Raw genomic sequence first — 24,718 nt, forward strand, 5'->3', positions numbered from 1 at the left:
CTCGTTTAAATAAATATTTTTCCAAAATTTAAGCAAAAGGAAAAAGTCCATTCAAGGTAATAAATGTTAGAGTGCTTACTATTTATAAGGCACTGCTGCTGTGGGGCCTGAAAAGAATACTAAAATGAGTACACCCTTGCCTTTGGAAGAGAGATGTGCGTCTTTTTGTCTTTCGAAAGTCTTTGCATAAACAAAACTCTGGAATCTGGAAGGGAATCACATAAATTTCCCCCCACTCTTGCCCCTTCATCACCAGCAGGTCATTTAAGTCACTGACACACATAGTCACAAAATCCCTGCCCTTCTGGAATTTGTAATCTAGTGGGGGCAAGGGGAAGGTCAGGCAATAAACAAACAAGTAAAATATGTAAGTGTTATAGAGAAAAATAGGGCTTCCCTGGTGGCTCAGTGGTAAGAACCTGCCTGCAATGCAGGAGACTGGGGTTCGATCCCTGGGTCGGGAAGATCCCCTGGAGGGGAGGGCATGGCAACCCGCTCCAGTATCCTTGCCTGGAGAATCCCCAAGGACAGAGGAGCCTGAGGGGCTACAGTCAGACATGACTGAAGTGACTTAGCAGCAGCAGCAGCAGCATAAAGAAAAATAAAGCCGAGGGGCTTAGAGACTTTTTTGCATGACGTGGTAGCAATATTAAATATGGTTGCCAGGGAGGGTCTCATCAGAACCAGACCTGAAGTAATGAGCTTGTTAGCGGAAGACTATAGAGACCATTTCTCCTGTGGACCTCACGTCTTGGTAGGGATGCAAAGAAGAATCTAAGGTCTTACCTGTTGCAAGGAAGTTTATTAACCATAAGGAAAGAAAGACCAGGTGGCAAAGAGTTGGATACGACTGAGCAACTTGAGCACACCCAAAGGAGAGAACAACTCAAGAGAGAAGGGGCCACACCAAGGGAGGCAATTGGCCCCAGAGGTCTGGAGTCCAGTTTTTAAGGCAGAGTCATTTGCATAATCCAGAGGGGGTCATTGATTGACAGCCTTGATTGACAACTGCAGGTTACATAAAAAGATGCGCTAGCTACCATGCACGCACCATAAAGGTCATAATTAGATGTATGTATTCATGGACTACTTATGAGCAGTTAAAGAGTCCAGTGGCCGCCAAAGGTTACTTTAGTACAGGATAGTGTGAGGTGAGCGCATGTGCCAGAGTAGGGAAAGTCCTGGCAGTCTCTGGTGAGGTTTTTTTTTTTTTCCCCCCACTGGGCCCCTTATGTGGCAAGAGTGGTAAAGAACCTGCCTGCCCATGCAGGAGAGGTAAGAGACACAGGTTCAATCCCTGGGTGGGGAAGATCCCCTGAAGGAGGGCATGGCAACCTACTCCAGTGTTCTTGCCTGGAGAATCCCATGGACAAAGGGGCCTGGTATGCTACAGTTCATGGGGTCACAAAGAATGGGACACGACTGAAGCTACTTAGGATGCATGGACTATTTTTGGAGTCCTGGTGGGGGCCTAGAAGGGGCCAGGCTGGTAAATGGCTTGGTGAGATTAGGCGGCTGCTGCTGCTGTGAAGTCGCTTCAGTCGTGTCCGACTCTGTGTGACCTCATAGACTCATTGGAATTGACTCATTGGAAAAGACCCTGATGCTGGGAAAGATTGAAAGCAGGAGGAGAAGGGGACGACAGAGGATGAGATAGTTGGATGGCATCACGGCCTTGATGGACATGAGTTTGAGTAAGCTCCAGGAGTTGGTCATGGACAGGGAAGCCTGGAATGCTGCAGTCCATGGGGTCACAAAGAGTCAGACATGACTGAGCAACTGAACTGAACTGACTCATGACCAAAGTTGATCATGGCAGAAGCAGAAACACAAAAAGTACTACCACATCCAATAAACAGAGACGATAGTGGTGGAGGGACTAGTGAGAAGTGATCAAATTCTGCATACATTTTTTTGGGGGAGCCATCAGAGTTTGTTGAAGGACCAAACATGTGATGGGACAGAAAGAAGGAGGCCAAATTGCTGCCAGCTTTCATTGGTCACACTCTATAGCCTTTGTAAAAGGTGAAGATTTGTGTACCTCCCGATTCTACATTTTCCTCTCAGACTATTTAATCATAATCTCCAGTATCATGGCCTTGGAAACAATACATTTAAAAGGTTCCCTAATGATTCTTCTTCAGCCAACCCGAGTTCAGCTAAGGGTTGCTACCTGCTGGCTCAGGTCTCACTTGAGTTACAGGAAAGAATCCACTCCTTTGGGGCACAAATTAGGAGCACAACACTGCAAGGTACGTAGGTGGTTGGGCTTGTGGATGAAGAGATTCATCTCATTGCCTGAAGGCAGGAACACTCTGCTGCTAAGTCGCTTCAGTCTTGTCCGACTCTGTGCGACCCCATAGACGGCAGCCCACCAGGCTCCGCCGTCCCTGGGATTCTCCAGGCAAGAACACTGGAGTGGGTTGCCATTTCCTTCTCCACTGCATGAAAGTGAAAAGTGAAAGTGAAGTCGCTCAGTTGTGTCCGACCCTTAGCGACCCTATGGACTGCAGCCTAGCAGGCTCCTCCGGCCATGGGATTTTCCAGGCAAGAGTACTGGAGTGGGGTGCCATTGCCTTCTCCGGAGGAACACTCTAAGACATCTTAAATGGCTTGAATTTAGGCATGGGAGGCTTCCTGGAGGAGCCCGATTTTGACGACGGCTTTTAGAGAAAGGGGTAAGATTAATGGACAAGATGATGGGGTGTAAATGAGGGGTGACAAGAGGTCCAGGTCAGACTCTTGGTGGAGGACCCCCTCGGCCCAGGACTCAGTCCTTGAGTGGTAGCATCCCAAGCTCTCCACGAAAGCCACGCCCCTTTGGAAGGAGGACTGGCCCGTATCCCGCCTGCCGCTCCCGCTTGTGTTTCAGGAAGGTCCTCATATTAGAACGGACCAAACCGGATGAAGGTCGCGTGCCCTCTTCCGCTTGTGTTCGGGTTACTTATATCCGGCTTGGAAAGCGAAGCAAGGGGGCGCTGACCTTCTGCGCAGGCGCGGCCTGGGGTCCACGCGCGGCATTATGTCTGCTCGGCATGTCTCGCGTGTCCGGGCCTTGTATCGGCGTATTTTGCTGCTGCACCGGGTTCTGCCCCCAGACCTCAAAGACCTTGGCGACCGGTACGTGAAGGACGAATTTAGGAGACACAAGACCGCTGGTTCTAAAGAGGCCGAACGATTCCTGCAGGAATGGGAGGCAAGTAACTCTGGTTTTCATCGCCCCAGACCTTTGGGGTCCCTCAAAGGTGTCCCGGTTTGTAGTTAGGAGAGACCGCCTGACCTGGCTGGTTTCCCGGGCCCCACACAAGCTCGGACGGAGCGGCAGCCTGTTCCGTTTGAATTGAACAGCGCAGAGCCGTTTAAACAATACCTCCCAAAGTTACATCCCAAGCCGGTCTCTGTCCCACGGGTCCTCGCTGCAGCACATGTCATACACCAGCGCTTCAAATTCAGTTGACTTTTGCCTGGCGCTGGAGGGGTGAGGATGGAGGTTACAAAATTGACTAAGTCACCTGGTCAAGTTTTTAAAGAGCTTCCCGTTTGGCAGCTTTTTGTCCCCTCCAGTGCCTTGCACTTAGCAAGCGCCTGTTGATAATAGTTTTCTCCTTACTGGTTTTCAGAATTTTAGAGGTTTGTTTCTGTAATCACCATTTTTAAACCCCAGTGCTCTTTGTTGGGTCTTAATAGTCTCATTTTATAACATGACTGATAACAGAAATGGGAAAAGCCTGGGGTTTATTACAAGCGATGGGCAAAAATGCTGGTCAGAGTTAAGTTAGGTGAAAGTTGGTTTCTTCGTAATCATCTACTTTGTTTCACGTAGTCACGTTATTTTTTAATTTGTATCATTGCACTAGATCTTAAGTAGGCAGAGGCATTAGCTCCTTTGATTTCCCTTCCTTTTTCTGAGTGAAGTTAGAAGATATTCAGAGTATATATTTTTAAGTAACTTTATTTATTTTTTTGCCATGCTGGGTCTTCGCTGCTGCGCGGGTGTTTCTGTAGTTGTGGCCAGCGAGGGCCACTCTCTAGTTGCAGTGCGTGGGCTTGACTGCCGTGGCTTCTCTCGTTGCGGAGCTCGGGCTCTAGGCACGCGGGCTTGGTGGGTGCCCGCAGGTGGGCTCAGTAGTTCCGGCTCCTGGGCTCTAGAGCACAGGCTCAGTAGTTGTGGCCCACGGGCTTGGATGCTCCCTGGCATGTGGGATCTTACCCAATCAGAGATTGAACCGTGCCTCCTGTATTAGCTGGCGGATTCTTTACCACTGAGCCACCAGGGAAGCCCCCAGAATAGGGTATTTCGTGGGGTTAGGAGCCATGCAGGATTACCCCCAGATATGATTTGCAAATAGCAAGAAAGGAATGGAATTGACTATTAAAAGGACAGGTATTTGAAAGCACGTAGTAGTGCTTGTTGGTTGAAGAACCTAGTTAAGCAATTTCTTACCCTAAAAAGTTGATGACTACAGAAACTACTGAAGGCTGTTTAAAAAAAAAAAAAAAGCCAAAAGAGTGAACATTAGGGTGAACACAGAACTTTTTAACTGAGTCGCAGAATTTTTTATTGTACAAGCCTCATTGACGCTTTTAAAAGGGACATTTAGGACGAGAGTGAAATGTAGAATTTGCCTAAAAATTATATGTATTAGATGCAATAAGGTCGCCTAGAGCCAGGGAAGTTGAATCTTTTTAAATGCAGACTGCTTTCTTTTAATATGGTAACTTGATCTTGAAGTCAGAAGAACTGGATTCAAATTAAAGTATTGGCATTTATAAATGTTATACTGCTTTTCCTAGTTTTATTATGTCATCTGCAGAATAATAACAGTATTTACAATATGCACCTCTAAATTAGGGCCTCCCAAGTGGCTCAGTGGTTTAAAAAAAAAAACAAAACCCCACCTGCCAGTGCAGGCAATGCATGAGAGATGAACTGGATACCTGGGTGGGGAAGATCCCCTAGAGGAGGAAATGGCAGCCCACTCCAGTATTCTTGCCTGGAGAACTCCGTGGACATAGGAGCCTGGTGGGCTACAGTACATTGCGTTGTAAAGACTGGGACCCGACTGAGCTCACACTCACACAGCTCTAAATTAGTGTATGTAAATATAAGTGACATCTTTTAAGCCAGATCAGTTTGTGGCAGGAGCAGGAGTTTAGCTCTATATTGGGAAGAAATAAGGGCATTTTGGGAGGTCCTAAAACTAGGAAACTTTTTAGGGAAAGAATAGGAACCCAGAATACCAGTAGGCTGAAAGTTGCTCAGAAGTGTCCAACTCTTTGTGACCCCATGAACTATACAGTCGGTGGAATTCTCCAGGCCAGTGCACTGGAGTGGATAGCTTTTCCCTTCTCCAGCAGATCTTCCCAACCCAGGGATCAAACCAGGGTCTCCTGCATTGCAGATGTATGTTTTTTTGTTTTGTTTTAACCAACTGAGCTATCAGGGAAGCCCGATAATAGGCTAGAGACAGTAATAAGAATATACATTAAAAAATAAACTAGAGTAAAAAAAAAAAACGCTGTTGATCAACCCATTAGAATTGGTGTCAGGAATTCAGCTTAAAAAAAAAAAAATTTATTCCAGTGCTGTGTGGCTTGGTCTCTGGGATTCTTTCACACACTTCTAAAATTACTTATGAACTTGAATTTGTTTTACTTTAAAGAGCAAAGTTGTGTGTGGGTACTACTGGAGAAGAGAAAGGGGAAGGATCAGAAATGCTAGGGGGCTCAGTATTGGGAGGAGAGTTCTCTATTCCCTTCTCTGATCCCAGAAAACTGTTACAAATATTAGAGTGAGTTCAACTGGGCAAATTTCTATTCACGGACCATTTGAGGGATGGTAAAAGGAAAGTATTTCATTTTATCTTAAGGATAAAAATGTAAATGCATATTTGCAAAGTAGTGAACTTATGTTAATTTCTTACGATAAAAGAAAAAAAGTTAAGTTCAGGAAAATATGTTGGGACTCTATGGAGAATGATAACTGGTTAGTAAAATACCCATTGTAATCTTACTCCCAAGTCTTTTAAGAGACAACTCTATAAAGAGTGGAATTGGGGTTGGGTGGATCAGATGGGGTTCTTACTTATTATAGAACTTTAAAAATTCTAACTATGCTCAGTTTTGAAGAATAGCTGATTTAGGTAATACTTCCCATTTTTCTTTCTGTGCTGACCCAGTTGTAGAGAGAAAACTTTTTACCATTTATTTTCTTGGAAATCAGAATAAGCACTGAAAATTAAATAGCAAGTATGACACGTTAGTGTTAGAATGTGAGACGTTTCTCAGGAACAACTTTGAAAAGTATATTTAATTTTTCATTTTTTGGGCCCCACTTACTGCTTTCTTGCCTGGTTTCAGTTGTTTTCCTTAAGTAGCTGCTTTGTTCTGTGTCTCTGGGCAAGGCTGATAGTGAAAGTTTCTGGAAAAAGCAAAAATTCTTCAACATTCTTTAGTTATTGATCACTTATTGCGAGGCAGAGTGCTAGCATTGTGGGACACAAAAATGAATAATATATGTATTTCACTTTTATGGTGTCCAAGTTTCAAGTTAGTAGATGTTTATAGTATGGAAGGGTGTCTGTTAAAATGCTGTGGGACCAAAGAAGGAATGGAAGTCGAGGCCACGTGTAGTGTATGAGAGGACATTTGGGCAAGTCAGAGTTGCCTTGTCAAGAAAAAAACCCTGGGAAAGTGGAAATAAAACATGCAGAGGTATTGAGGTAAGAAACAGTAAAAGTTTTTCCAGGATCTGCAGTGATCAGAATTTAGTGTATTATATGGGAGATTAGAAAGAGATTAAAGTTAAAGAGGTGACAAGAAACAGGATATTCTTCTAAGGATTTTAGGTCTTTATTTTGAGTCATTGAAAGATTTTAAGCAATGGTGATGAAAATGATTCAAGTTATATTCTAGAAAGATAATTTCAACAGGAGTAGAAAGGAATGATTGAAGAATTAAGCCAGATTGAAGGCAGGGAGAGCTTTTAGGAGAGATGTAGTAATCCCAAATATGAGTTGGAAAAAAGTTCACTTGAGTTTTTCTGTAAGATTTAAAAAAAAAAGAAGGTTTTACAGAACTTTATATATATATAATATATATATATATAAACCCTAATATATATAATATGTATTAATGTAACTATTTATGTATAAACTATTCATTTATATTTTATATAGATAATATGTTATATAATATATAAATATACAACATTTATAAACATCTGATATATATTAATATAAATACAATATAAATATTAATATAATATATTAAAATATATTTTATATGTGATGTATAAATATTTAATTTATATTAAAAATATAAATATATTAATTTATGTGTATAATTTATATATAAATATATATGTTTATGTATATAAGATATATATAAAATGTAACTAACAGCCCTAATATATTTATGTAATTGAACCAAGACAGAGCTGTTGAGGATGGAGAGTATGGATTTTTGTGTTACTCTTTTTACAGTAGACTAGAACTTGAGTTGGTGACCAATACAAGATTAGTTAGAGGGGAGGAAATAGAATGGATAACTCTTAAGTTTTGGAATATGATACCAATAACCAGAATAGGGGTGTGTGTGTGTGTGTGTGTACAGAGGGAACAGTGGCAGATTAGTTCATTATCGTTCATTTTTGTGTTAAAAATTCTGATGGGACAGTCAAGTGACAATGTTCTAAAATACATATTCCTCTGATACTCAGGTGACAGATTGTGACTGGAGATAGAGAGTTAAAATTTATTATTTGTAGTCGGTCGGTAGGCCAAAGATGTGAATAAAAGTGCCCAGGCTGGAAGGTGGTCAAAGATAGACCACTAACCTTGAAGAGAATGAAGGTGGTAGTGTAGTGCTGGAATGCTCTCTTCTTTCCTTTTTCTGTGTTCTGTTGTTCCTAGCTACTTCTGCAAAGCAACGTTCTCTTTCCTTTCCTGATGATGTTTAAGTCTTTAGGCTTGTATGATAGTCCTTATTATAATATTTGCTTTTTTTATTTTGTTGTACTCATTTTTGAGACAAGAAAATGCTTCAGATTCATGTAATTGTCCATTTGTAACTCACATGAGATATCTTTTTCTTATTTATAACTTTGATTATCAGATTTAACAATGTATGATGAAGTTGCATGTCATCTATGTTCAGAGTTTCCTTAACTTCATATAATTAGGGTAGGTGGGTATTTTGCAGTTTTTATAATTGTACACCTCTCTTACCTAATTTGAAGACTTCATTATTTTTTTTGCTTTTGGACATCCTGATTTGTACTTTGTATTTTAGTTTGTGGGAGAAAGGGAATGAATTACCTCTGTTGATGGATTATACATGTGGGGGATCATCTACCAAGTGTGAGGGAGTCATCTGGGAGCCTCTTGGTTGCACCGTTTGCTGTGCGTGTTCCTCTGTTTCTGTGATGGTTTACTGGATGATGATGGTTGATTGGATGGTGATGTGTTACACATGTGTTTTCTACAGTAAGCTTTACCATTTAAAAAATTTTAGTTGGGCTGTGGTCCCTAACTAATGGTTGAAAAAGGGTTGCTGCTGCTGCTGCTGCTGCTAAGTCGCTTCAGTCGTGTCCGACTCTGTGCGACCCCATAGACGGCAGCCCACTAGGATCCTCTGTCCCTGGGGTTCTCCAGGCAAGAACACTGGAGTGGGTTGCCATTTCCTTCTCCAATGCATGAAAGTGAAAAGTGAAAGGGAAGTCGCCCAGTTGTGCCCGGCTCTTAGTGACCCCATGGACTGCAGCCCACCAGGCTCCTCCGTCCATGGGACTTTCCAAGCAAGAGTACCAGAGTGGGGTACCATTGCGTTCTCCAGAAAAAGGGTTAAAGGAAAGGATTTGAAACAGTATATCCTTGGAATATAAAACGTTTCTGTTTTAAATTTCTGAACCATTTGAAAGTTTTTAAGATACTGTTTGTTTAGAGAAATACTTTTAATTGGTGTCATGAGACGTGTTATAACAGTGCTTATCTTTGAAGTAGCTAAAGATGTTTTTAAAAAATAATAGTTTGATCAACATTGCATATATTATCGACTTTATACTATGTTACTGGAACATAGGGGTATGTCTTTTTATTTAAATGATTTTAAATGTATTTGAATTTATAGATTTAAAATAATGATAATAGCATGATAATGTTAATATGCTAGTGGTTATGGTTCTAAAACAAGACTGTATGTGTTTGTAGAGGTGTGTGTATCTGTATACCACACAGAGTTAAGAATTTGAAAGTTTTGCGTTGAATTTAAAGATTTTGTATGCATAGTATTAATCTTACTGGTTTACTTATTTTATGACATAATTATGTGTTACAGTTGCTTAATAAGAGCAAATGTCTGAAATTTTACATAGGGAGAGTATTAGAATTGATTGAAAGGACTTCAGTAAACTTTTTTTTCAGTTAATGTACTTAAGCTTTTTTGAAAAACCAAAGTATGTATGCATGTGGTTAAAAAAAACTAAGTTGTGTAGAAGGGCTTATAATAAGGGCCAATATTCTTTTTTATTCCTTAATTTCTCTCTTCTGGGGACAGTTTTTATTTTACTTTGGTGTCTTTTTTTCAGTTTTCCAATATCTTGTGAACTTTGGTTATCTGTCTAAATTTATAAGTAAAGCAATAATAAACTAAGAACTCTGCATATAGTGAGGTGTGTTGATTAGAAAGTTAACATTTATTTATTTATTCTTAGAGAATTACTTTTTGAATTACAGAGTTTCAGTTAATCTCCCTTGCATTTGCTTCTGACTCCTCCTCCTCTTTACCTCCCCGGTGTTCGCGTTCAGTTGATTCTAGCAGTTTGGCTTTGTCCTCAGATCTTTTCTGTTTTGAAGCTGTGACTGCTTTTATCGAGGCTATTTTATTAATTACACTCCTCCACCTGCTTTCCATCTTGAGAAATTTATTGAACTCTGGCTTCTAATGGCTCCTTTCCTTAATTATTATGGATTGCTCCTTTAAAAGTGTCTTTATTATCAGATCAGTGGAATTTTGGAAGGGTGAAGAAGTAGGAAATAAGCTGCTGTGATTTCTCTAGTCTGCCGTCTTGAACTGGGACTCCTTAGATTTTTCATTTTAAAGCTGAAGAAACTAAGGCTTGTAGAAGTGAGGTGCCTTGTGTGGTGTCACACAAGCAGTTGCAGTGAAAACCTTGTGTTCTTACCTCATGATCATCAGTTATTTTTGAAATGTTTCCCTAAAACGATTCAACTTTTGTTTAATATAGAATGATTACATATTTTTTTCTTACTACAATTTATTTGTATATTTGGTTTGTTTTCCATTTTGGATATTTTTCTTAAGGGACAGGGAAGTTTTTTAAAGTCATATTTCTATCAAATACACCTCTAGCTTAATAGGGAAATGTTTAGGTGTTGTTTAGGTAATAATTTAATGTTTATTAACCCAAGATGCTAATTGGGACACATTTCTCTCTCAAAGATTGTTTTCGTTAATGAAATGAAAATGGAAGTTACTGCAGTGTCAGACAAATGTGTCCTGTGTGATTATTGGGAATTTTCTTTGGACCTTATTTTTGTCTTAGTAGGGGAAGTAATATTTTACCCTTGAGATTAAGGATGGACCGAGTTCTCTTTTACCTAAGATATGGTTATATTAGGAGATGAGTTAAAACTATATCAAATGGCTTAACCTACTTTACACTTTTCATTGGCACCACTGATTTTTCTCTTTAATCTTTTCTTTTAGTTTCAGGGCTTTGTATTACTGTTGTGATAGAATGGATAATAAAAACAAAATATATTTTATTTGTCTTTGTAATAGTTACCATTAACATAAAATTAATAATTCCTGAATTAAAAAATAATAGAAAGGCAAATGAAATATATTTGGGATTAATGTGGTAGATGATTGATAGCATTAGTATAAGAAGAGCTTGGATTAGGAAAACACTGGTAGCTTTAATAAAGGAACGGGCAAAAGGGACTCTAATAAGAGGTCGTTCTGATTTATATACAAATTTAACTGCTGTGCTTAATGTATATGGTAATAGTGAAAACTTTAAAGCAGTGTGGATATCCAGTGATGGGAGAAGAATGAAATTATAACATAACCATATGATGGATGGGTTAGTATGGAGCTCTTAGTAATGGTGCTTCAGAGAAATTAATGCTGTAGAAAACTGCTCATGATACAATTAAACATAAACAGTGTTTATCTTTGGGTGATAGGATTAAGGATAATTATTATTTTCTTCCTTGTATCTCAAAATTCCAGATCATGTGCTACTTTAGTAATTATAGGAAAGCCAATAAATGTGATTTTTTAAAAAATGCAGTTGAATATGCTCAGTATTTCTGTTTCTGATTATATCACAAAGCACAGGCAATCTCATCCAGTGAGTCAACCAGCACATTATAAATATATTTTGTAATTTTACCCTTTAAATTATTTAGGGTAAACTTAGACTTCTTCATGTTTAATGAATCTCAGTGATATATTTTATTATTTCTTGCTGAGCTTTGTAAAATTAAAACAATCTAAATGTGTAGACTTTTAGTATTATAAATAACCACTGAAATAAGAGAAGAAATAAAAGGCATCCAGATTGAAAAGAAAAAAATAAAACTGCCTTTATCTACAGGTGATAAGATTATGTAGACAATTTGATGTAATCTACAAAGAATCTTCTGGAGTTTAGTAAGTCAGTTTAGCAATGTTGTATGATACATGACTAATATATAAGAATTAACTGTACTTTTTTATACTAGCAGTGAAAACTTGGAAAATAAAATTTTAAAATACCATTTGCCATAAAAAACTATGAAATATGAAGGGAAACTTCAGATAAAGGATGTACAAACCTGTACACTGAAAACTATAAACTGTTGCTGGAAAAGAATAAATATGTGTGGATTAAAAATGAAACTTTAGTTACTACTCTTTTTTCCCTAACCACTAGAAGATATAGTAAGAATTTAGAACCTTTAGAGCTGTAAATTGAGATTAGAAAAGAGTCAGCAGGACTATCCACCTGGTATAGTTTTAAGTCTTTTTAAGCAACGTGAAGAATCTTCTCATGTTAATTTCTTAGAGATCATGTTTAAATAGTGATAATTCTCCAATAATTTAATTTGATCAAAATTGTTACTTAACGTAGAAATCCATTTTAATTTTTTACCTTTTCTTTTTCTAACTATTGTAGAAGGTTGCATGAAGGCTGACAGTGAATTATAACTGGCAGAGGAGATTGCTTAACTGTTAGTTTGTCTTCTGGCAGGTCAGACAGAGGATGGAAGGTGGCTTGGAAGACAGTAGGCTTAGGATGGAGATTCTAGACAGATTTGTGCCACCTGGGCTTGTCAGCATAAGCCCTGGTAATTGGTTTTGTAGATTTGGAATTGGACTTTTATCAGTATACCTAGAGATGATAACATATTCACACTAACTTCAGTTCAGTCTCTCATTCGTGTCTGACTCTTTGTTACCCCATGGACTGCAGCATGTCCAGCCTCCCTGTCCATCACCAACTCCCAGAGTTTACTCAAACTCATGTCAGTCGAGTCGGTGAGGCCATCCAACCATCTCATCCTCTGTCAACCCCTTCTCCTCTTGCCTTCAATCTTTCCCAGGATCAGGGTCTTTTCCAATGAATCAGTTTTTCGCATTAGGTGGCCAAAGTATTGGAGTTTCAGCTTCAGCATCAGTCCTTCCAAAGAATATTCAGGACTGATTTCCTTTAGGATGGACTGGTTGGATCTCCTTGCAGTCCAAGGGACTCTCAAGAGTCTTCTCAAACACCACAGTTCAGAAGCATCAATTCTTCGGCACTCAGCTTTCTTTACAGTCCAACTCTCACATCCTTACATGACTACTGGAAAAACCATAGCTTTGACTAGACAGACCTTTGTTGACAAAGTAATGTCTCTGCTTTTTCATATGCTGTCTAGGTTGGTCATAACTTGTCTTCCAAGGAGCGAGTGTCTCTTAATTTCATGGCTGCAATCACCATCTGCACTGATTTTGGAGCCCCCAAAAATAGTCTGTCACTGTTTCCATTGTTTCCCCATCTATTTGCCATGAAGTAACGGGACCAGATGTCATGATCTTAGTTTTCTGAATGTTGAGTTTTAAGCCAACTTTTCCACTCTCCTCTTTCATCAAGAGGCTCTTTAGTTCTTCTTTGCTTTCTGCCATAAAGGTGATGTCATTTGCATATCTGAGGTTATTGATATTTCTCCTGGCAGTCTTGATTCCAGCTTGTGCTTCATTCAGCCCAGAGTTTCTTGTGATGTACTCTGCATATAAGTCAAATAAGCAGGGTGACAATATACAGCCTTGACGTACTCCTTTTCCTATTTGGAACCAGTCTGTTGTTCCATGTCCAGTTCTAACTGTTGCTTCCTGACCTGCATACAGATTTCTCGGGAGGCAGGTTAGATGGTCTGGTATTCCCATCTCTTTAAGAATTTTCCAGTTATGATCCACACAGCCAAAGGCTTTGGCATAGTCAATAAAGCAGAAATAGATGTTTTTCTGGAACTCTCTTGCTTTCTCTATAATCCAACGGATGTTGGCAGTTTGATCTCTGGTTCCTCTGCCTTTTCTAAATCCAGCTTGAACATCTAGAAGTTCACGGTTCATGTACTGTTGAAGCCTGGCTTGGAGAATTTTGAGCATTACTAGCGTGTGAGTTGAGTGCAACTGTGTGGTAGTTTGAGCATTCTTTGGCATTGCCTTTCTTTGGGGTTGGAATGAAAACTGACCTTTTCCAGTCCCGTGGCTACTGCTGAGTTTTCCAAATTTGCTGGCATATTGAGTGTAGCACTTTCACAGCATCATCTTCCAGGATTTGAAATAGCTCATCTGGAATTCCATCACCTCCACTAGTTTTTTTCGTAGTGATGCTTTCTAAGGCCCACTTGACTTCGCATTCCAGGATGTCTGGCTCTAGGTGAGTGATCACACCATCGTGATTGTCTTGGTCGTGATTCTGTATAGTTCTTCTGTGTATTCTTGCCACCTCTTCTGCTTCTGTTAGTTCCATACCATTTCTGTCCTTTATCACACTAACTAAATTTATATAATACTGAACTATATGGATCATAGAAAAAGCAAGAGAGTTCCAGAAAAACATCTATTTCTGCTTTATTGACTATGCCAAAGCCTTTGACTGTGTGGATCACAATAAACTGTGGAAAATTCTGAAAGAGATGGACATACCAGACCACCTGATCTGCCTCTTGAGAAATTTGTATGCAGGTCAGGAAGCAACAGTTAGAACTGGACATGGAACAACAGACTGGTTCCAAATAGGAAAAGGAGTTCGTCAAGGCTGTATATTGTCACCCAGCTTATTTAGCTTATATGCAGAGTACATCACGAGAAATGCTGGACTGGAAGAAACGCAAGCTGGAATCAAGATTGCCGGGAGAAATATCAATAACCTCAGATATGCAGATGACACCATCCTTATGGCAGAAAGTGAAGAGGAACTAAAAGCCTCTTGATGAAAGTGAAAGTGGAGAGTGAAAAGGTTGGCTTAAAGCTCAACATTCAGAAAAGGAAGATCCTGGCGTCTGGTCCCACCACTTCATGGGAAGTAAATGGGGAAACAGTGGAAACAGTGTCAGACTTTATTTTTCTGGGCTCCAAAATCACTGCAGATGGTGACTGCAGCCATGAAATTAACAGACGCTTACTCCTTGGAAGGAAAGTTATGACCAACCTAGATAGCATATTCAAAAGCAGAGACATTACTTTGCCAACAAAGGTTCGTCTAGTCAAGGCTATGGTTTTTCCTGTGGTCATGTATGGATGTGAGAGCTGGACTGTGAAGAAGGCTGAGCACCAAAGAATTGATGGTTTTGAACTGTGGTGTTGGAGAAGACTCTTGAGAGTCCCTTGGAGTGCAGGGAGATCCAACCAGTCCATTCTGAAGGAGATCAGCCCTGGGATTTCTTTGGAAGGAATGATGCTAAAGCTGAAACTCTAGTACTTTGGCCACCTCATGCGAAGAGTTGACTCATTGGAAAAGACTCTGATGCTGGGAGGGATTGGGGGCAGGAGGAGAAGGGGACGACAGAGGATGAGATGGCTGGATGGCATCACTGACTCGATGGATGTTGAGTCTGAGTGAACTCCAGGAGTTGGTGATGGACAGGGAGGCCTGGCGTGCTGTGATTCATGGGGTCGCAAAGAGTCGGACACGACTGAGCGACTGATCTGATATGATCTGAACTATATGGTAGAATTCTGATTTCTCTGGGTAGGGGAATGGGGCTGGTGAAGCCCAGGAGTCAGAATATTTATATTTAGATCCAGGGACACTTCTTTCAGAGGTGCCTTAGAATTTAGAATTTTTAGATTTTAGAAAGGTAAGGAGTGTGATTGGATTGTAAGAAATCCTCCAGTGGGATCTGGAGTGGCACCCTATAATCAAGTACATTCATATTTCTGCAGCAAAGCTTTCAACTTTTCATATTAAGTGGAGTAAATAAAAGCCGCATGGCCATTTAGGTCAGGATTTGCCACCAGATGAGTTCTAAAAGGTTCTTTTGTTGTTTGAAACTTCTTTGACTTCAGAATTGTGAGTCAGGGTTGGTGGACCTCTGTTAAACTTTCTGGGAAACTGAATTAGTGTTTAGAAGGTTGCCTGGTAAACATGGAATTAAAATAATGGGAAGCAAGTCGGCATGAGAGATTGCTCACCAGGGCTCACTGTGCTCGTAGAAGAAAACATCCATTTAGTTAACAGTGGAAAACATCATGGGGCCTCCTGCGTCTCTACCCTTTTCTCCTGGACGGTGCAGAACACATATTTAGGAAGTTTGCCCCCTCTTGTTACTTTATTTTAAGCACCTTTTTCTTCTGTCAAAGCATTATGATTATTATTAGTGTGTGTTAATAGATTAAGCTACCTGATCTGTCTTCTGGGCCTGAGAGAATTCAGGTATTTCCCATTGCATGTTGATTTAATTAGCTCAGTTCCCAAGGGCTGCTGCTGCTGCTGCTAAGTCGCTTCAGTCCTGTCCGACTCTGTGCGACCCAATAGACGACAGCCCACCAGGCTCCCCTGTCCCTAGGTTTCTCCAGGCAAGGACACTGGAGTGGGTTGCCATTTCCTTCTCCAATGCATGAAAGTGAAAAGTGAAAGTGAAGTCCCTCAGCTGTGTCCGACCCTTAACAACCCCATGGACTGCAGCCTACCAGGCTCCTCTGTCCATGGGATTTTCCAGGCAAGAGTACTGGAGTGGGGTGCCATTGCCTTCTCCGGTTCCCAAGGGAGGATGATATTTATCTTATTTACAAGTCTTTGGTCTTCTTTGGTCCTGAATCAGTAGAACTTGAAGCATTTCTAAAATAAATTGAATTTTGGCTTTCAGGCACTGAAATATTTTTGCTTTATCTGAATAGATTTTAAACATGTACACAGTCTTTTTTTTTTTTTTCCCAAAAAAAACATTATACACATACAAAAAAGTAGACTGTTGTTTGCTGTATGGTTAAGTTGCAAAGGATTCTGGACTTTGCTTTAGTGATGCTTTGGTGAAGATGAAGTCCACAGTTTGTTTAAAACTATCCCATTGAATGAAAACTATCATGCACTTCTGATAGGAACTTCTCCCTTTTCAAACTAAGATTGGCAGCTTATCACACAGCAAATACATACATGTATATATATGTTTATATATGTATATATAAACAACTACAGCAACATCAGCACACAGCATCCGTGGGTGCAGCTTCACAGCACATGCCCAAAGCTCTGACACCTCCCAAGGGCACCGTGTTCATTGCCTCACACTTCCCAGCCTGGCTGGCTGAATTACTTATTCTGTAAGGTACAGATATGTGCAATTGATAATGCAGGATTTCTAGCCAGTAACCATATTTAACACCATTCAAAAACACCATGAGGCTTCCCAGGTGGCGCTAGTGGTAAAGAACTCACCTGCCAATGCAAGAGACAGAAGAGGCACGATTCATTCCCTGGGTTGGGAAGATTCCCTGAAGGAGGGCATGGCAACCCACTCCAGTATTCTTGCCTGGAGACTCCCATGGACAGAGGCTCCTCGTGGCCTACAGTCCATAGGGTTGCAAAGAGTCAAACAAAAGTGCGGTAACATAGCACACATGCAGAAATACCACAGACGTTTAAATGCCTTTACAAAGCTAGTATAAGCAAGATGCACAGAGTGAGCAAAACTTCTTATTTTAAAATGTTTGGAAATATGTACAATTTTGATATAGTTTCAGAGTGTTCATAACACCCTTGGCTACTTCATGTAAACTGCTTAAAATTCCCAGTGCACTTTTAGAAACTGCAATAGGATCATAATCTATTTCAGTCTAACGCAGGCAGAGCCACCTCAGAGAGGTTTTTTATGGGGTTTTCTCTGCTCTGGGATTCATATGGCGTTAGATGCTCAATTTTATTTCTCTGGCCTTTTCCCAGCCCTCTCCCCCTCTTGTCCTCCGGTCCTCTTCTTCATCTTCCTTTTTTTCAGGCAGCAGCTGTCTCTTTTGCACCATCAGATTTCCTCATCTGGCTAAGTCTTTCTCCTTTTTAGTGTTTCTCCTCCGGCCTCACTGCCTTATTATTGGAAGGCTGCTTTTTTGCTGTACAGTTACCCCGTGTGTGTCTGGTCTTCGGTGGAGGTGTGGGGCTCGTGGGCGTGGTCTCAGGGTGGAGCATGGAACAGGGAATACACTCAGTAGTTGGCCACTTGGGAACGTTAGGAGTCCTTCCTGCTTCCTTCAGTTGTTCCAAAATGCTCCATGTCTAGATCATCAGATTTGGATTTCCTTTTCCCAGAGGTTGTCTTCTCTATCTCAGAGCACTTCTTCAGTTCAGTTCAGTCGCTCAGTCGTGTCCGACTCTGCGACCCCATGAATTGCAGCATGCCAGGCCTCCCTGTCCATCACTAACTCCCAGAGTTCACTCAAACTCACGTCCATTGAGTCGGTGATGCCATCCAGCCATCTCATCCTCTGTCGTCCCCTTCTCCTCCTGCCCCCAATCCCTCCCAGCATCAGAGACTTTTCCAGTGAGTCAACTCTTCGCATGAGGTGGTCAAAGTACTGGAGTTTCAGCTTTAGCATCATTCCTTCCAAAGAACACCCAGGGCTGATCTCCTTTAGAATGGACTGGTTGGATCTCTTTGCAGTCCAGGAGACTCTCAAGAGTCTTCTCAGAACACTGCAGAAGCAAAGGAACAGCTGCAGTGCTGATGGGATCCCTGGATATTTCTTCTTTTTGTACCTCTGGCTTGCCTACACAATGAAGGCAGAGAAGCCCCGTTGCTCTTTGGTTTCTTAGGTTACCTTTAGCCATATTGACTCATTGTTCGCTAGCCTCTGGATAAAATTTTAAAGAATTGGGTAGTTTCTTGATGATTAGGATAGTCATGCACATATGCATTTAAAAACTATAGTAAATACACCTTTCTGTGCCATTTTAAGCAGTTGTATTTAGTCTTTTTGTGTCCCAGGCTAGATTAGTCAAGCAATTGAGACAGTTTGTAATAATAACATATTGGAGGCTTGATACTTTTGTAACTACTTTTATGCTATGAGTACATTTCTGAAAAGTTGTTTATAAGTTGATTTTTAAAAATTTTAACTGTATTTTAAGTATACTGGCGGGATTAACTATTTAAAGAAATTCTTTTGTTAATCCTTTTGTAAAATGAATAATCAGCCCATAATTTCTTTCTCTGTGTAAACCTGCATTTGCATACATCAAATTTGTTTTAAAGAGGGTATGTCTACAAATGTCAAGACATGTGTCTAAAAAGAAGAAAATTTAATTTCTGTTTGATGTGAAGAACAAAATTCAGATATGGCACCTTTGATAAGTGAGACATACCGGATTCTTTTAGTTCTTTTCTTTTCAACTAAATGCGATCAAAATATGCTCTACACCTTTAATTAAGAGGTGGCAAGAAGTTCATATATTAAGGTTGAACTGCAGTATATTTTTAAACTATATTTTCTTAAATAGTAATAGGGCTAGTATGAAGTTATATAAAGTTTAAAAAGTTATTTAGTAGTTTTATCTTTTTTTAAAGCATAACTGGAATCTCACATCTTAATGATTCTTTTCCTTTAAAAATTTTGCTTTGCCTTAGTTATAGAAGTAGATGTATTTGTTGGTTTTAATTATATTTGTTAGTTTTCTACTTAAGTGTAGTTTGGTGATAATACTCAGAAGTTTATTGCTCTGCTTAATACCTGGATGGTAATTCATCCTTTTTTTAGTATGGATACTGAAGTCTTATTAACCAGTATTAACCATAAACAGCTATTTATTTAGTCCACAGTATAGCATAAATACAGTAGATTTATCATGAAAAAAATAATGTAGTTGCCATTGTGTAATACTTTAACTGCGCTGTGGTTAAATAGATTTTTTCTGCAGGGCTGTCTGGAAGCCTAATTACCAGTTGTTACACTGTTTCTCTGGGAAAGTATATACAAATTAAACTCTAGAGTATTGGAAACTTGACCCCATCTCTCAGACCCTCTGCACAGCCTATTGGATAGTCAGTCAAAAGAGAATCCTCTCCTGATTTCAGATGGGTACCGTTTGATTCCATGGAAAGTAAAGCCTTCCCTCCATAACTGAGGAAGAACACAGTGGGTTAGAGAACTGTTGGAAATGTTCTGGGATCCCATACAGACATCTCCCAGTATACCAATAAATAAGGCCAAGCATTTGTTTGTTCATGGCTTTAACAATTTGAGTGTTAGGGGTAATCTAGAAGACATTGGTAAGGACAAAAACTGGAAAGCAGAGAAGCAGAAGCAGAGGTTTCAGCAACGAGTTCATGGAGAAATTGTTCCAAACGTAGGTCTTGAATTGTGTGAGGATGTTGGTCACACTCTGCCAGGGAGAACTAGACAGAAGGAATTCAACCATGTTTATTTGTTCCCTCATTCATTCAGTACCTACTGTTTTTCAGGGGATACAGAGATTAATATGTGGTCAGTATATTTAAGGGGTTTTTAAGTCTGGTACAGGTCTGTATAAGACTAAGACTCATCGTATTCTAAAGAATCGTAGTTTAGAATGTTGGTCTTTTGGCATCGGGGCAAACTGATATGAGTACAGGAGGAAACTTCTCTTTCCCTTAGCCATCCAATTTATGATTATTAGATAGTTTTCTGCTCAGTATATCTACCCTGTCACTTGCTGTTCCTTCATCTGACTCTCTTCTGTTAGATTTTGAAGATCTTTTTATCTTTGAGTTTCTTTTTAAAATATAACTGTCCTGTGAGAAATTTCATTTTAAATTATTGTCAACTAATACTTTAATGATCAACAGTGACATTGATTAACATCTAACTGTTTACTATGTGGCTCAGAGGTAAAGCCTCTGTCTGCAATGCGGGAGACCCAGGTTTGATCCCTGGGTCAGGAAGATCCCCTGGAGAAGGAAATGGCAACCCACTCCAGTACTCTTGCCTGGAAAATTCCGTTGGCTACAGTCCATGGGGTCGCAAAGAGCAACTTCACAACTGAGTCACAACTGAGCGACTTCACTTTCACTTTCACTTACTGTGTGAACTTGGATAGTGAAGCCTCAGTTTCCTCATCAGTAAAATGAGAATACCAACAGTACTTACTTCAGAAGCTAAGGATTGAATAGGATAATAAATACATGCACAGTAGTTGCCTTGCACATAGTAAGTTCTCAGTAAATGTTAGCTGTTTCAGCTCTAGTGTGTGGTAGGAAGGAGATTGCTAGGAAGAAATCTCAAAGGTACTGAAAACAAAGTTTGTAATTTCATTATTCTTACTTCTTCCTTCTCTCCTGTCTCCCATACCCAGTTAGTTGTCAAACCTGTTGATTCCTTTTACAATATCAGAACTCTGAGCTGTTGCCTCCATTTCCATTGCCTCTGGATGTTTGTCGTAATTTCATGAATAATTTTGCCTTTAGTCCCTTTTAACTAGCAGCTTGTAAAACACAACTTTGATCACGTTATTGCCCTTGTGAAAAGCCATCACTGTTTTCCTGTTGACGTCTCTTTAACGTGGAGTTCAAAACTATGCAAGTCTGACTTGAGTATGTTTTTCCTGCCTTACATCTCAAAATTCTTTGTCAAATCTCCTCAGTTTCAGTCATATTCAACTGACCGTTGTCTCTAAATGTGGCCTAATGTTGTCTTGGCCTCACTATTCATTCGGCCTAAAGGTTTTCCTGTCTTTTTCTGTATAGCCAAATCCAAAATGTCTTTCCAAACAGCTCCAGTCCTTTGCTGTCAACTCTTTCTTGATTAATTCTCCCAGTTAAAAGCAAAATTCTATATTTTTTCTTTTTGTTTTTTTACTGAATGCTGTTTACAGTGTATTATAGTTATTTGCTGTACATCTTTTTCTTGTGTTCAGATCAGATCAGATCAGTCATTCAGTTGTGTCCGACTCTTAGTAACCCCATGAATCGCAGCACGCCAGGCCTCCCTGTCCATCACCAACTCCCGGAGTTCACTCAGACTCATGTGCATCGAGTCAGTGATGCCATCCAGCTATCTCATCCTCTGTTGTCCCCTTCTCCTCTTGCCCCCAATCCCTCCCAGCATCAGAGTCTTTTCCAATGAGTCAACTCTTCGCATGAGGTGGTCAAAGTACTGGAGTTTCAGCTTTAGCATCATTCCTTCCAAAGAAATCCCAGGGCTGATCTTCAGAATGGACTGGTTGGATCTTCTTGCAGTCCAAGGGACTCTCAAGAGTCTTCTCCAACACCACAGTTCAAAAGCATCAATTCTTCGGCGCTCAGCCTTCTTCACAGTCCAACTCTCACATCCATACATGACCACAGGAAAAACCATAGCCTTGACTAGACGAACCTTTGTTGGCAAAGTAATGTCTCTGCTTTTGAATATGCTATCTAGGTTGGTCATAACTTTCCTTCCAAGGAGTAAGCGTCTTTTAATTTCATGGCTGCAGTCACCATCTGCAGTGATTTTGGAGCCCAGAAAAATAAAGTCTGACACTGTTTCCACTGTTTCCCCATCTATTTCCCATGAAGTGATGGGACCAGATGCCATGATCTTCGTGTTCTGAATGTTGAGCTTTAAGCCAACTTTTTCACTCTCCACTTTCACTTTCATCAAGAGGCTTTTTAGTTCCTCTTCACTTTCTGCCATAAGGGTGGTGTCATCTGCATATCTGAGGTTATTGATATTTCTCCCAGCAATCTTGATTCCAGCTTGTGTTTCTTCCAATCCAGCATTTCTTATGTTAGTAGAGGGTAAATTCCTTGGGAACAAAAATGATGTTTTACCTGTCTTTGTGTGCTTTAAAGTTCCTAGGACAGTATTTTGCTTATAATAGATGCTCAGTAGATCCTGTTTTTTTTTCCTCCAAAAGAAAAAATGTAATTTTTCAGGTGAAGACCAACAACATGTTGGATTAAAAACTTAACCATTCAAATATGTGAATTATAGTTTGTAAAATTAATAATTTAAGGAAAGGCTTTTATCCTGATTATGGGAATTCTTAAATTATATTTTGTAAATAAATGAGAATTCAGTGTTATATTTCATAGCATACTAAGCTTATTGCAAGCACTTTAATCTGTGTGTTTAATCTAGATATACTTTCAAGTCATCAGGCATATCAATGTATGAATAGCTGGTTCCTTTTTAAATATGTATATATATGATTGTTTTTTTTGCTATGTGTGAAACTTGTATCAAGCATCTGTGGTTCCTAATGATTCAAGATAAAGTAGCTTACTCTGATTTTTTTTTTCCCTTTTTAATATAGTGTTTTACGTGCCTAAGGTTGGGGAAAGATAAGTAAAGAGTAAGAAATTTACGATCACAAACTGGGAGAGTCCTAGGATGGCTGTAACTGCAAAGGGTCTTGGAAACAGAGAAAGAGGCGGCGTGTCAGGCATGCAGTTTCCGTAAGCTACAGTGAACATCATCTTCCCTCTGGAAGAAGAGAGAAGATAGTAACAGCTGTGCCTGGTCATTTTCACTAAATTTTTCTAAGAATACTTACCTTGTTTACAAGTGGAGTCATTCTTGCTAGTATTGACTGGAATACTCCAGTCAGATAGAGGAATTTTTTGTGTAACTGTAATTTCAAAAATTTCCACATGATGGCAGAAGATCCTTTTATCTAGAAACACATTATTGAGTGAAAGTCAGAAAACTTTGTATTTCAACTTTATCTAAAATAGTATGTGTCTTTTCATATCTCTACTAGTAATTTTCATACTTGTTTTATCTGATAGAGATATGTTATTGCCATTTAAAACATTTTAAATGTCTTCACTGATTTAAAATTTTAAAAAGAATTTTTTTTTCTGATTTCTTGTGTATAATTTTATTTTTGAAGGTTTCATGGGTTTCCCCTGAATAGTGTTTTAAATACTTGTTTTTGTAAATGTCTTTTTTTTTTTAGTAAGACAGTTTGAGAAAATTGAGTGCAGTTATTTACTCTTTATAGATAAATGTATGAAACTGAATACGTGTACTTTTATTTGACTTTATTTTAGAAATTAAGGAACTGACTCAACATACATTCTTTTGTGTGAATGGCCACCTAATGCTGTCTTAACTGTTTTGTTTTTTGGCTCCCTTCTCTATCACCGTCAGGTCTTCTCTAAAATCATCCCTGTCGTAATTTAAGAAATTCATTCATTCTGGGAATGAATGGGTCCAGTGGTGAAGACTCTGTGCTTGAAATGCAGGGTTTGGCTGGCTTCCCTGGTGGCTCAGATGGTAAAGAATCTGCCTGCAGTGCAGGAAACCCAGGTTCAGTCCCTGGGTTGGGAAGATACCCTGGAGAAGGGAATGGCAACCCACTCCAGTGTCATTTCATTCTTTCATCATTTTCTCTCATTTTCTCTCTCATCCCCTGGAGAAGGGAATGACAACTCACTCCAGTGTCATTTTTTCCTGGGGAAAACCATGGACGGAGGAGCCTGGCAGGCTACAGTTCATGGGGTCACAAAGAGTCAGACAGGACTGAGTGACTAACACTTTCAGTTTCACTTTGGGAACTAAGATCCTGTACATTGCATGGTGTGGCTAAAAGAAAAAAGAAAAATTCATTCATTCTGTAAATGTTTATTAAATATTTGGTTTTTCATATACTGCCCTCAACATTAATAATTCGTAGTATTAAAAAAAGTCACCAGATATAATCCTCATTTTTTGGAGTTTACATCTTACAAGGCAGATAACTACCAATTAGATTATTGTGGTTGAGTTAATTTTTGTGATTCTTAGTAAAACAGTATTTTTTTTTTGTTGTTTAGTTGCTAAGTTGTGTCTGATTCTTTGTGGGCCCATGGACTGTAGCCCATCAGGCTTCTCTGTCCGTGGGATTCTCCAGGCAAAAATACTGGAGTGGGTTGCCTTGCCCTCCCCCAGGGTATCTTCCTGACTCGGGGATCGAACCCGCGTCTCCTGCTGCTTCTGCATTGCAGGCGGATTCTGTACCTGTTGAGCCAGCTGGGTAGCCACCTAAAACAATATACTTTGCTTAAAATTTTAAGGAGTATGCATCTTTTACATAGGTATGGTAGATTAATTGTGAAAGCATGAGTTAGATGAATGATGACATGAGAAAGATCAAAGTAAAGATTTGGAAATTTTGTGAAAGCTTAGACCAAAGTATTTTTGTTTCTTTTTTGAACACTAGATGATAGATTATCTAGTTTAAAAAGTGAGGGGGGATTACATGGCATTTTTTGTTTTGGTTAGTAATAGTCTG

The 24,718-nt window shown here is 39.6% G+C and overlaps 1 protein-coding gene across 1 annotated transcript in view; it reads left to right on the plus strand.

Moving 5' to 3' along the window:
- Nucleotides 1-2,910: 2,910 nt before the first annotated feature.
- SDHAF3 (succinate dehydrogenase complex assembly factor 3) overlaps nt 2,911-24,718 on the plus strand; it is an 88,240-nt gene continuing 66,432 nt past the window's right edge. Inside the window, exon 1 of the mRNA XM_055589798.1 lies at nt 2,911-3,196. Within this exon, the coding sequence (XP_055445773.1) occupies nt 3,023-3,196 (174 nt within the window). The 5' untranslated portion in view covers nt 2,911-3,022. The remainder of the gene's footprint in view (nt 3,197-24,718) is intronic.

This window comes from Bubalus kerabau, chromosome 8, assembly GCF_029407905.1.
Source record: "Bubalus kerabau isolate K-KA32 ecotype Philippines breed swamp buffalo chromosome 8, PCC_UOA_SB_1v2, whole genome shotgun sequence".
In the NCBI taxonomy this organism is placed as follows: domain Eukaryota; kingdom Metazoa; phylum Chordata; class Mammalia; order Artiodactyla; family Bovidae; genus Bubalus; species Bubalus kerabau.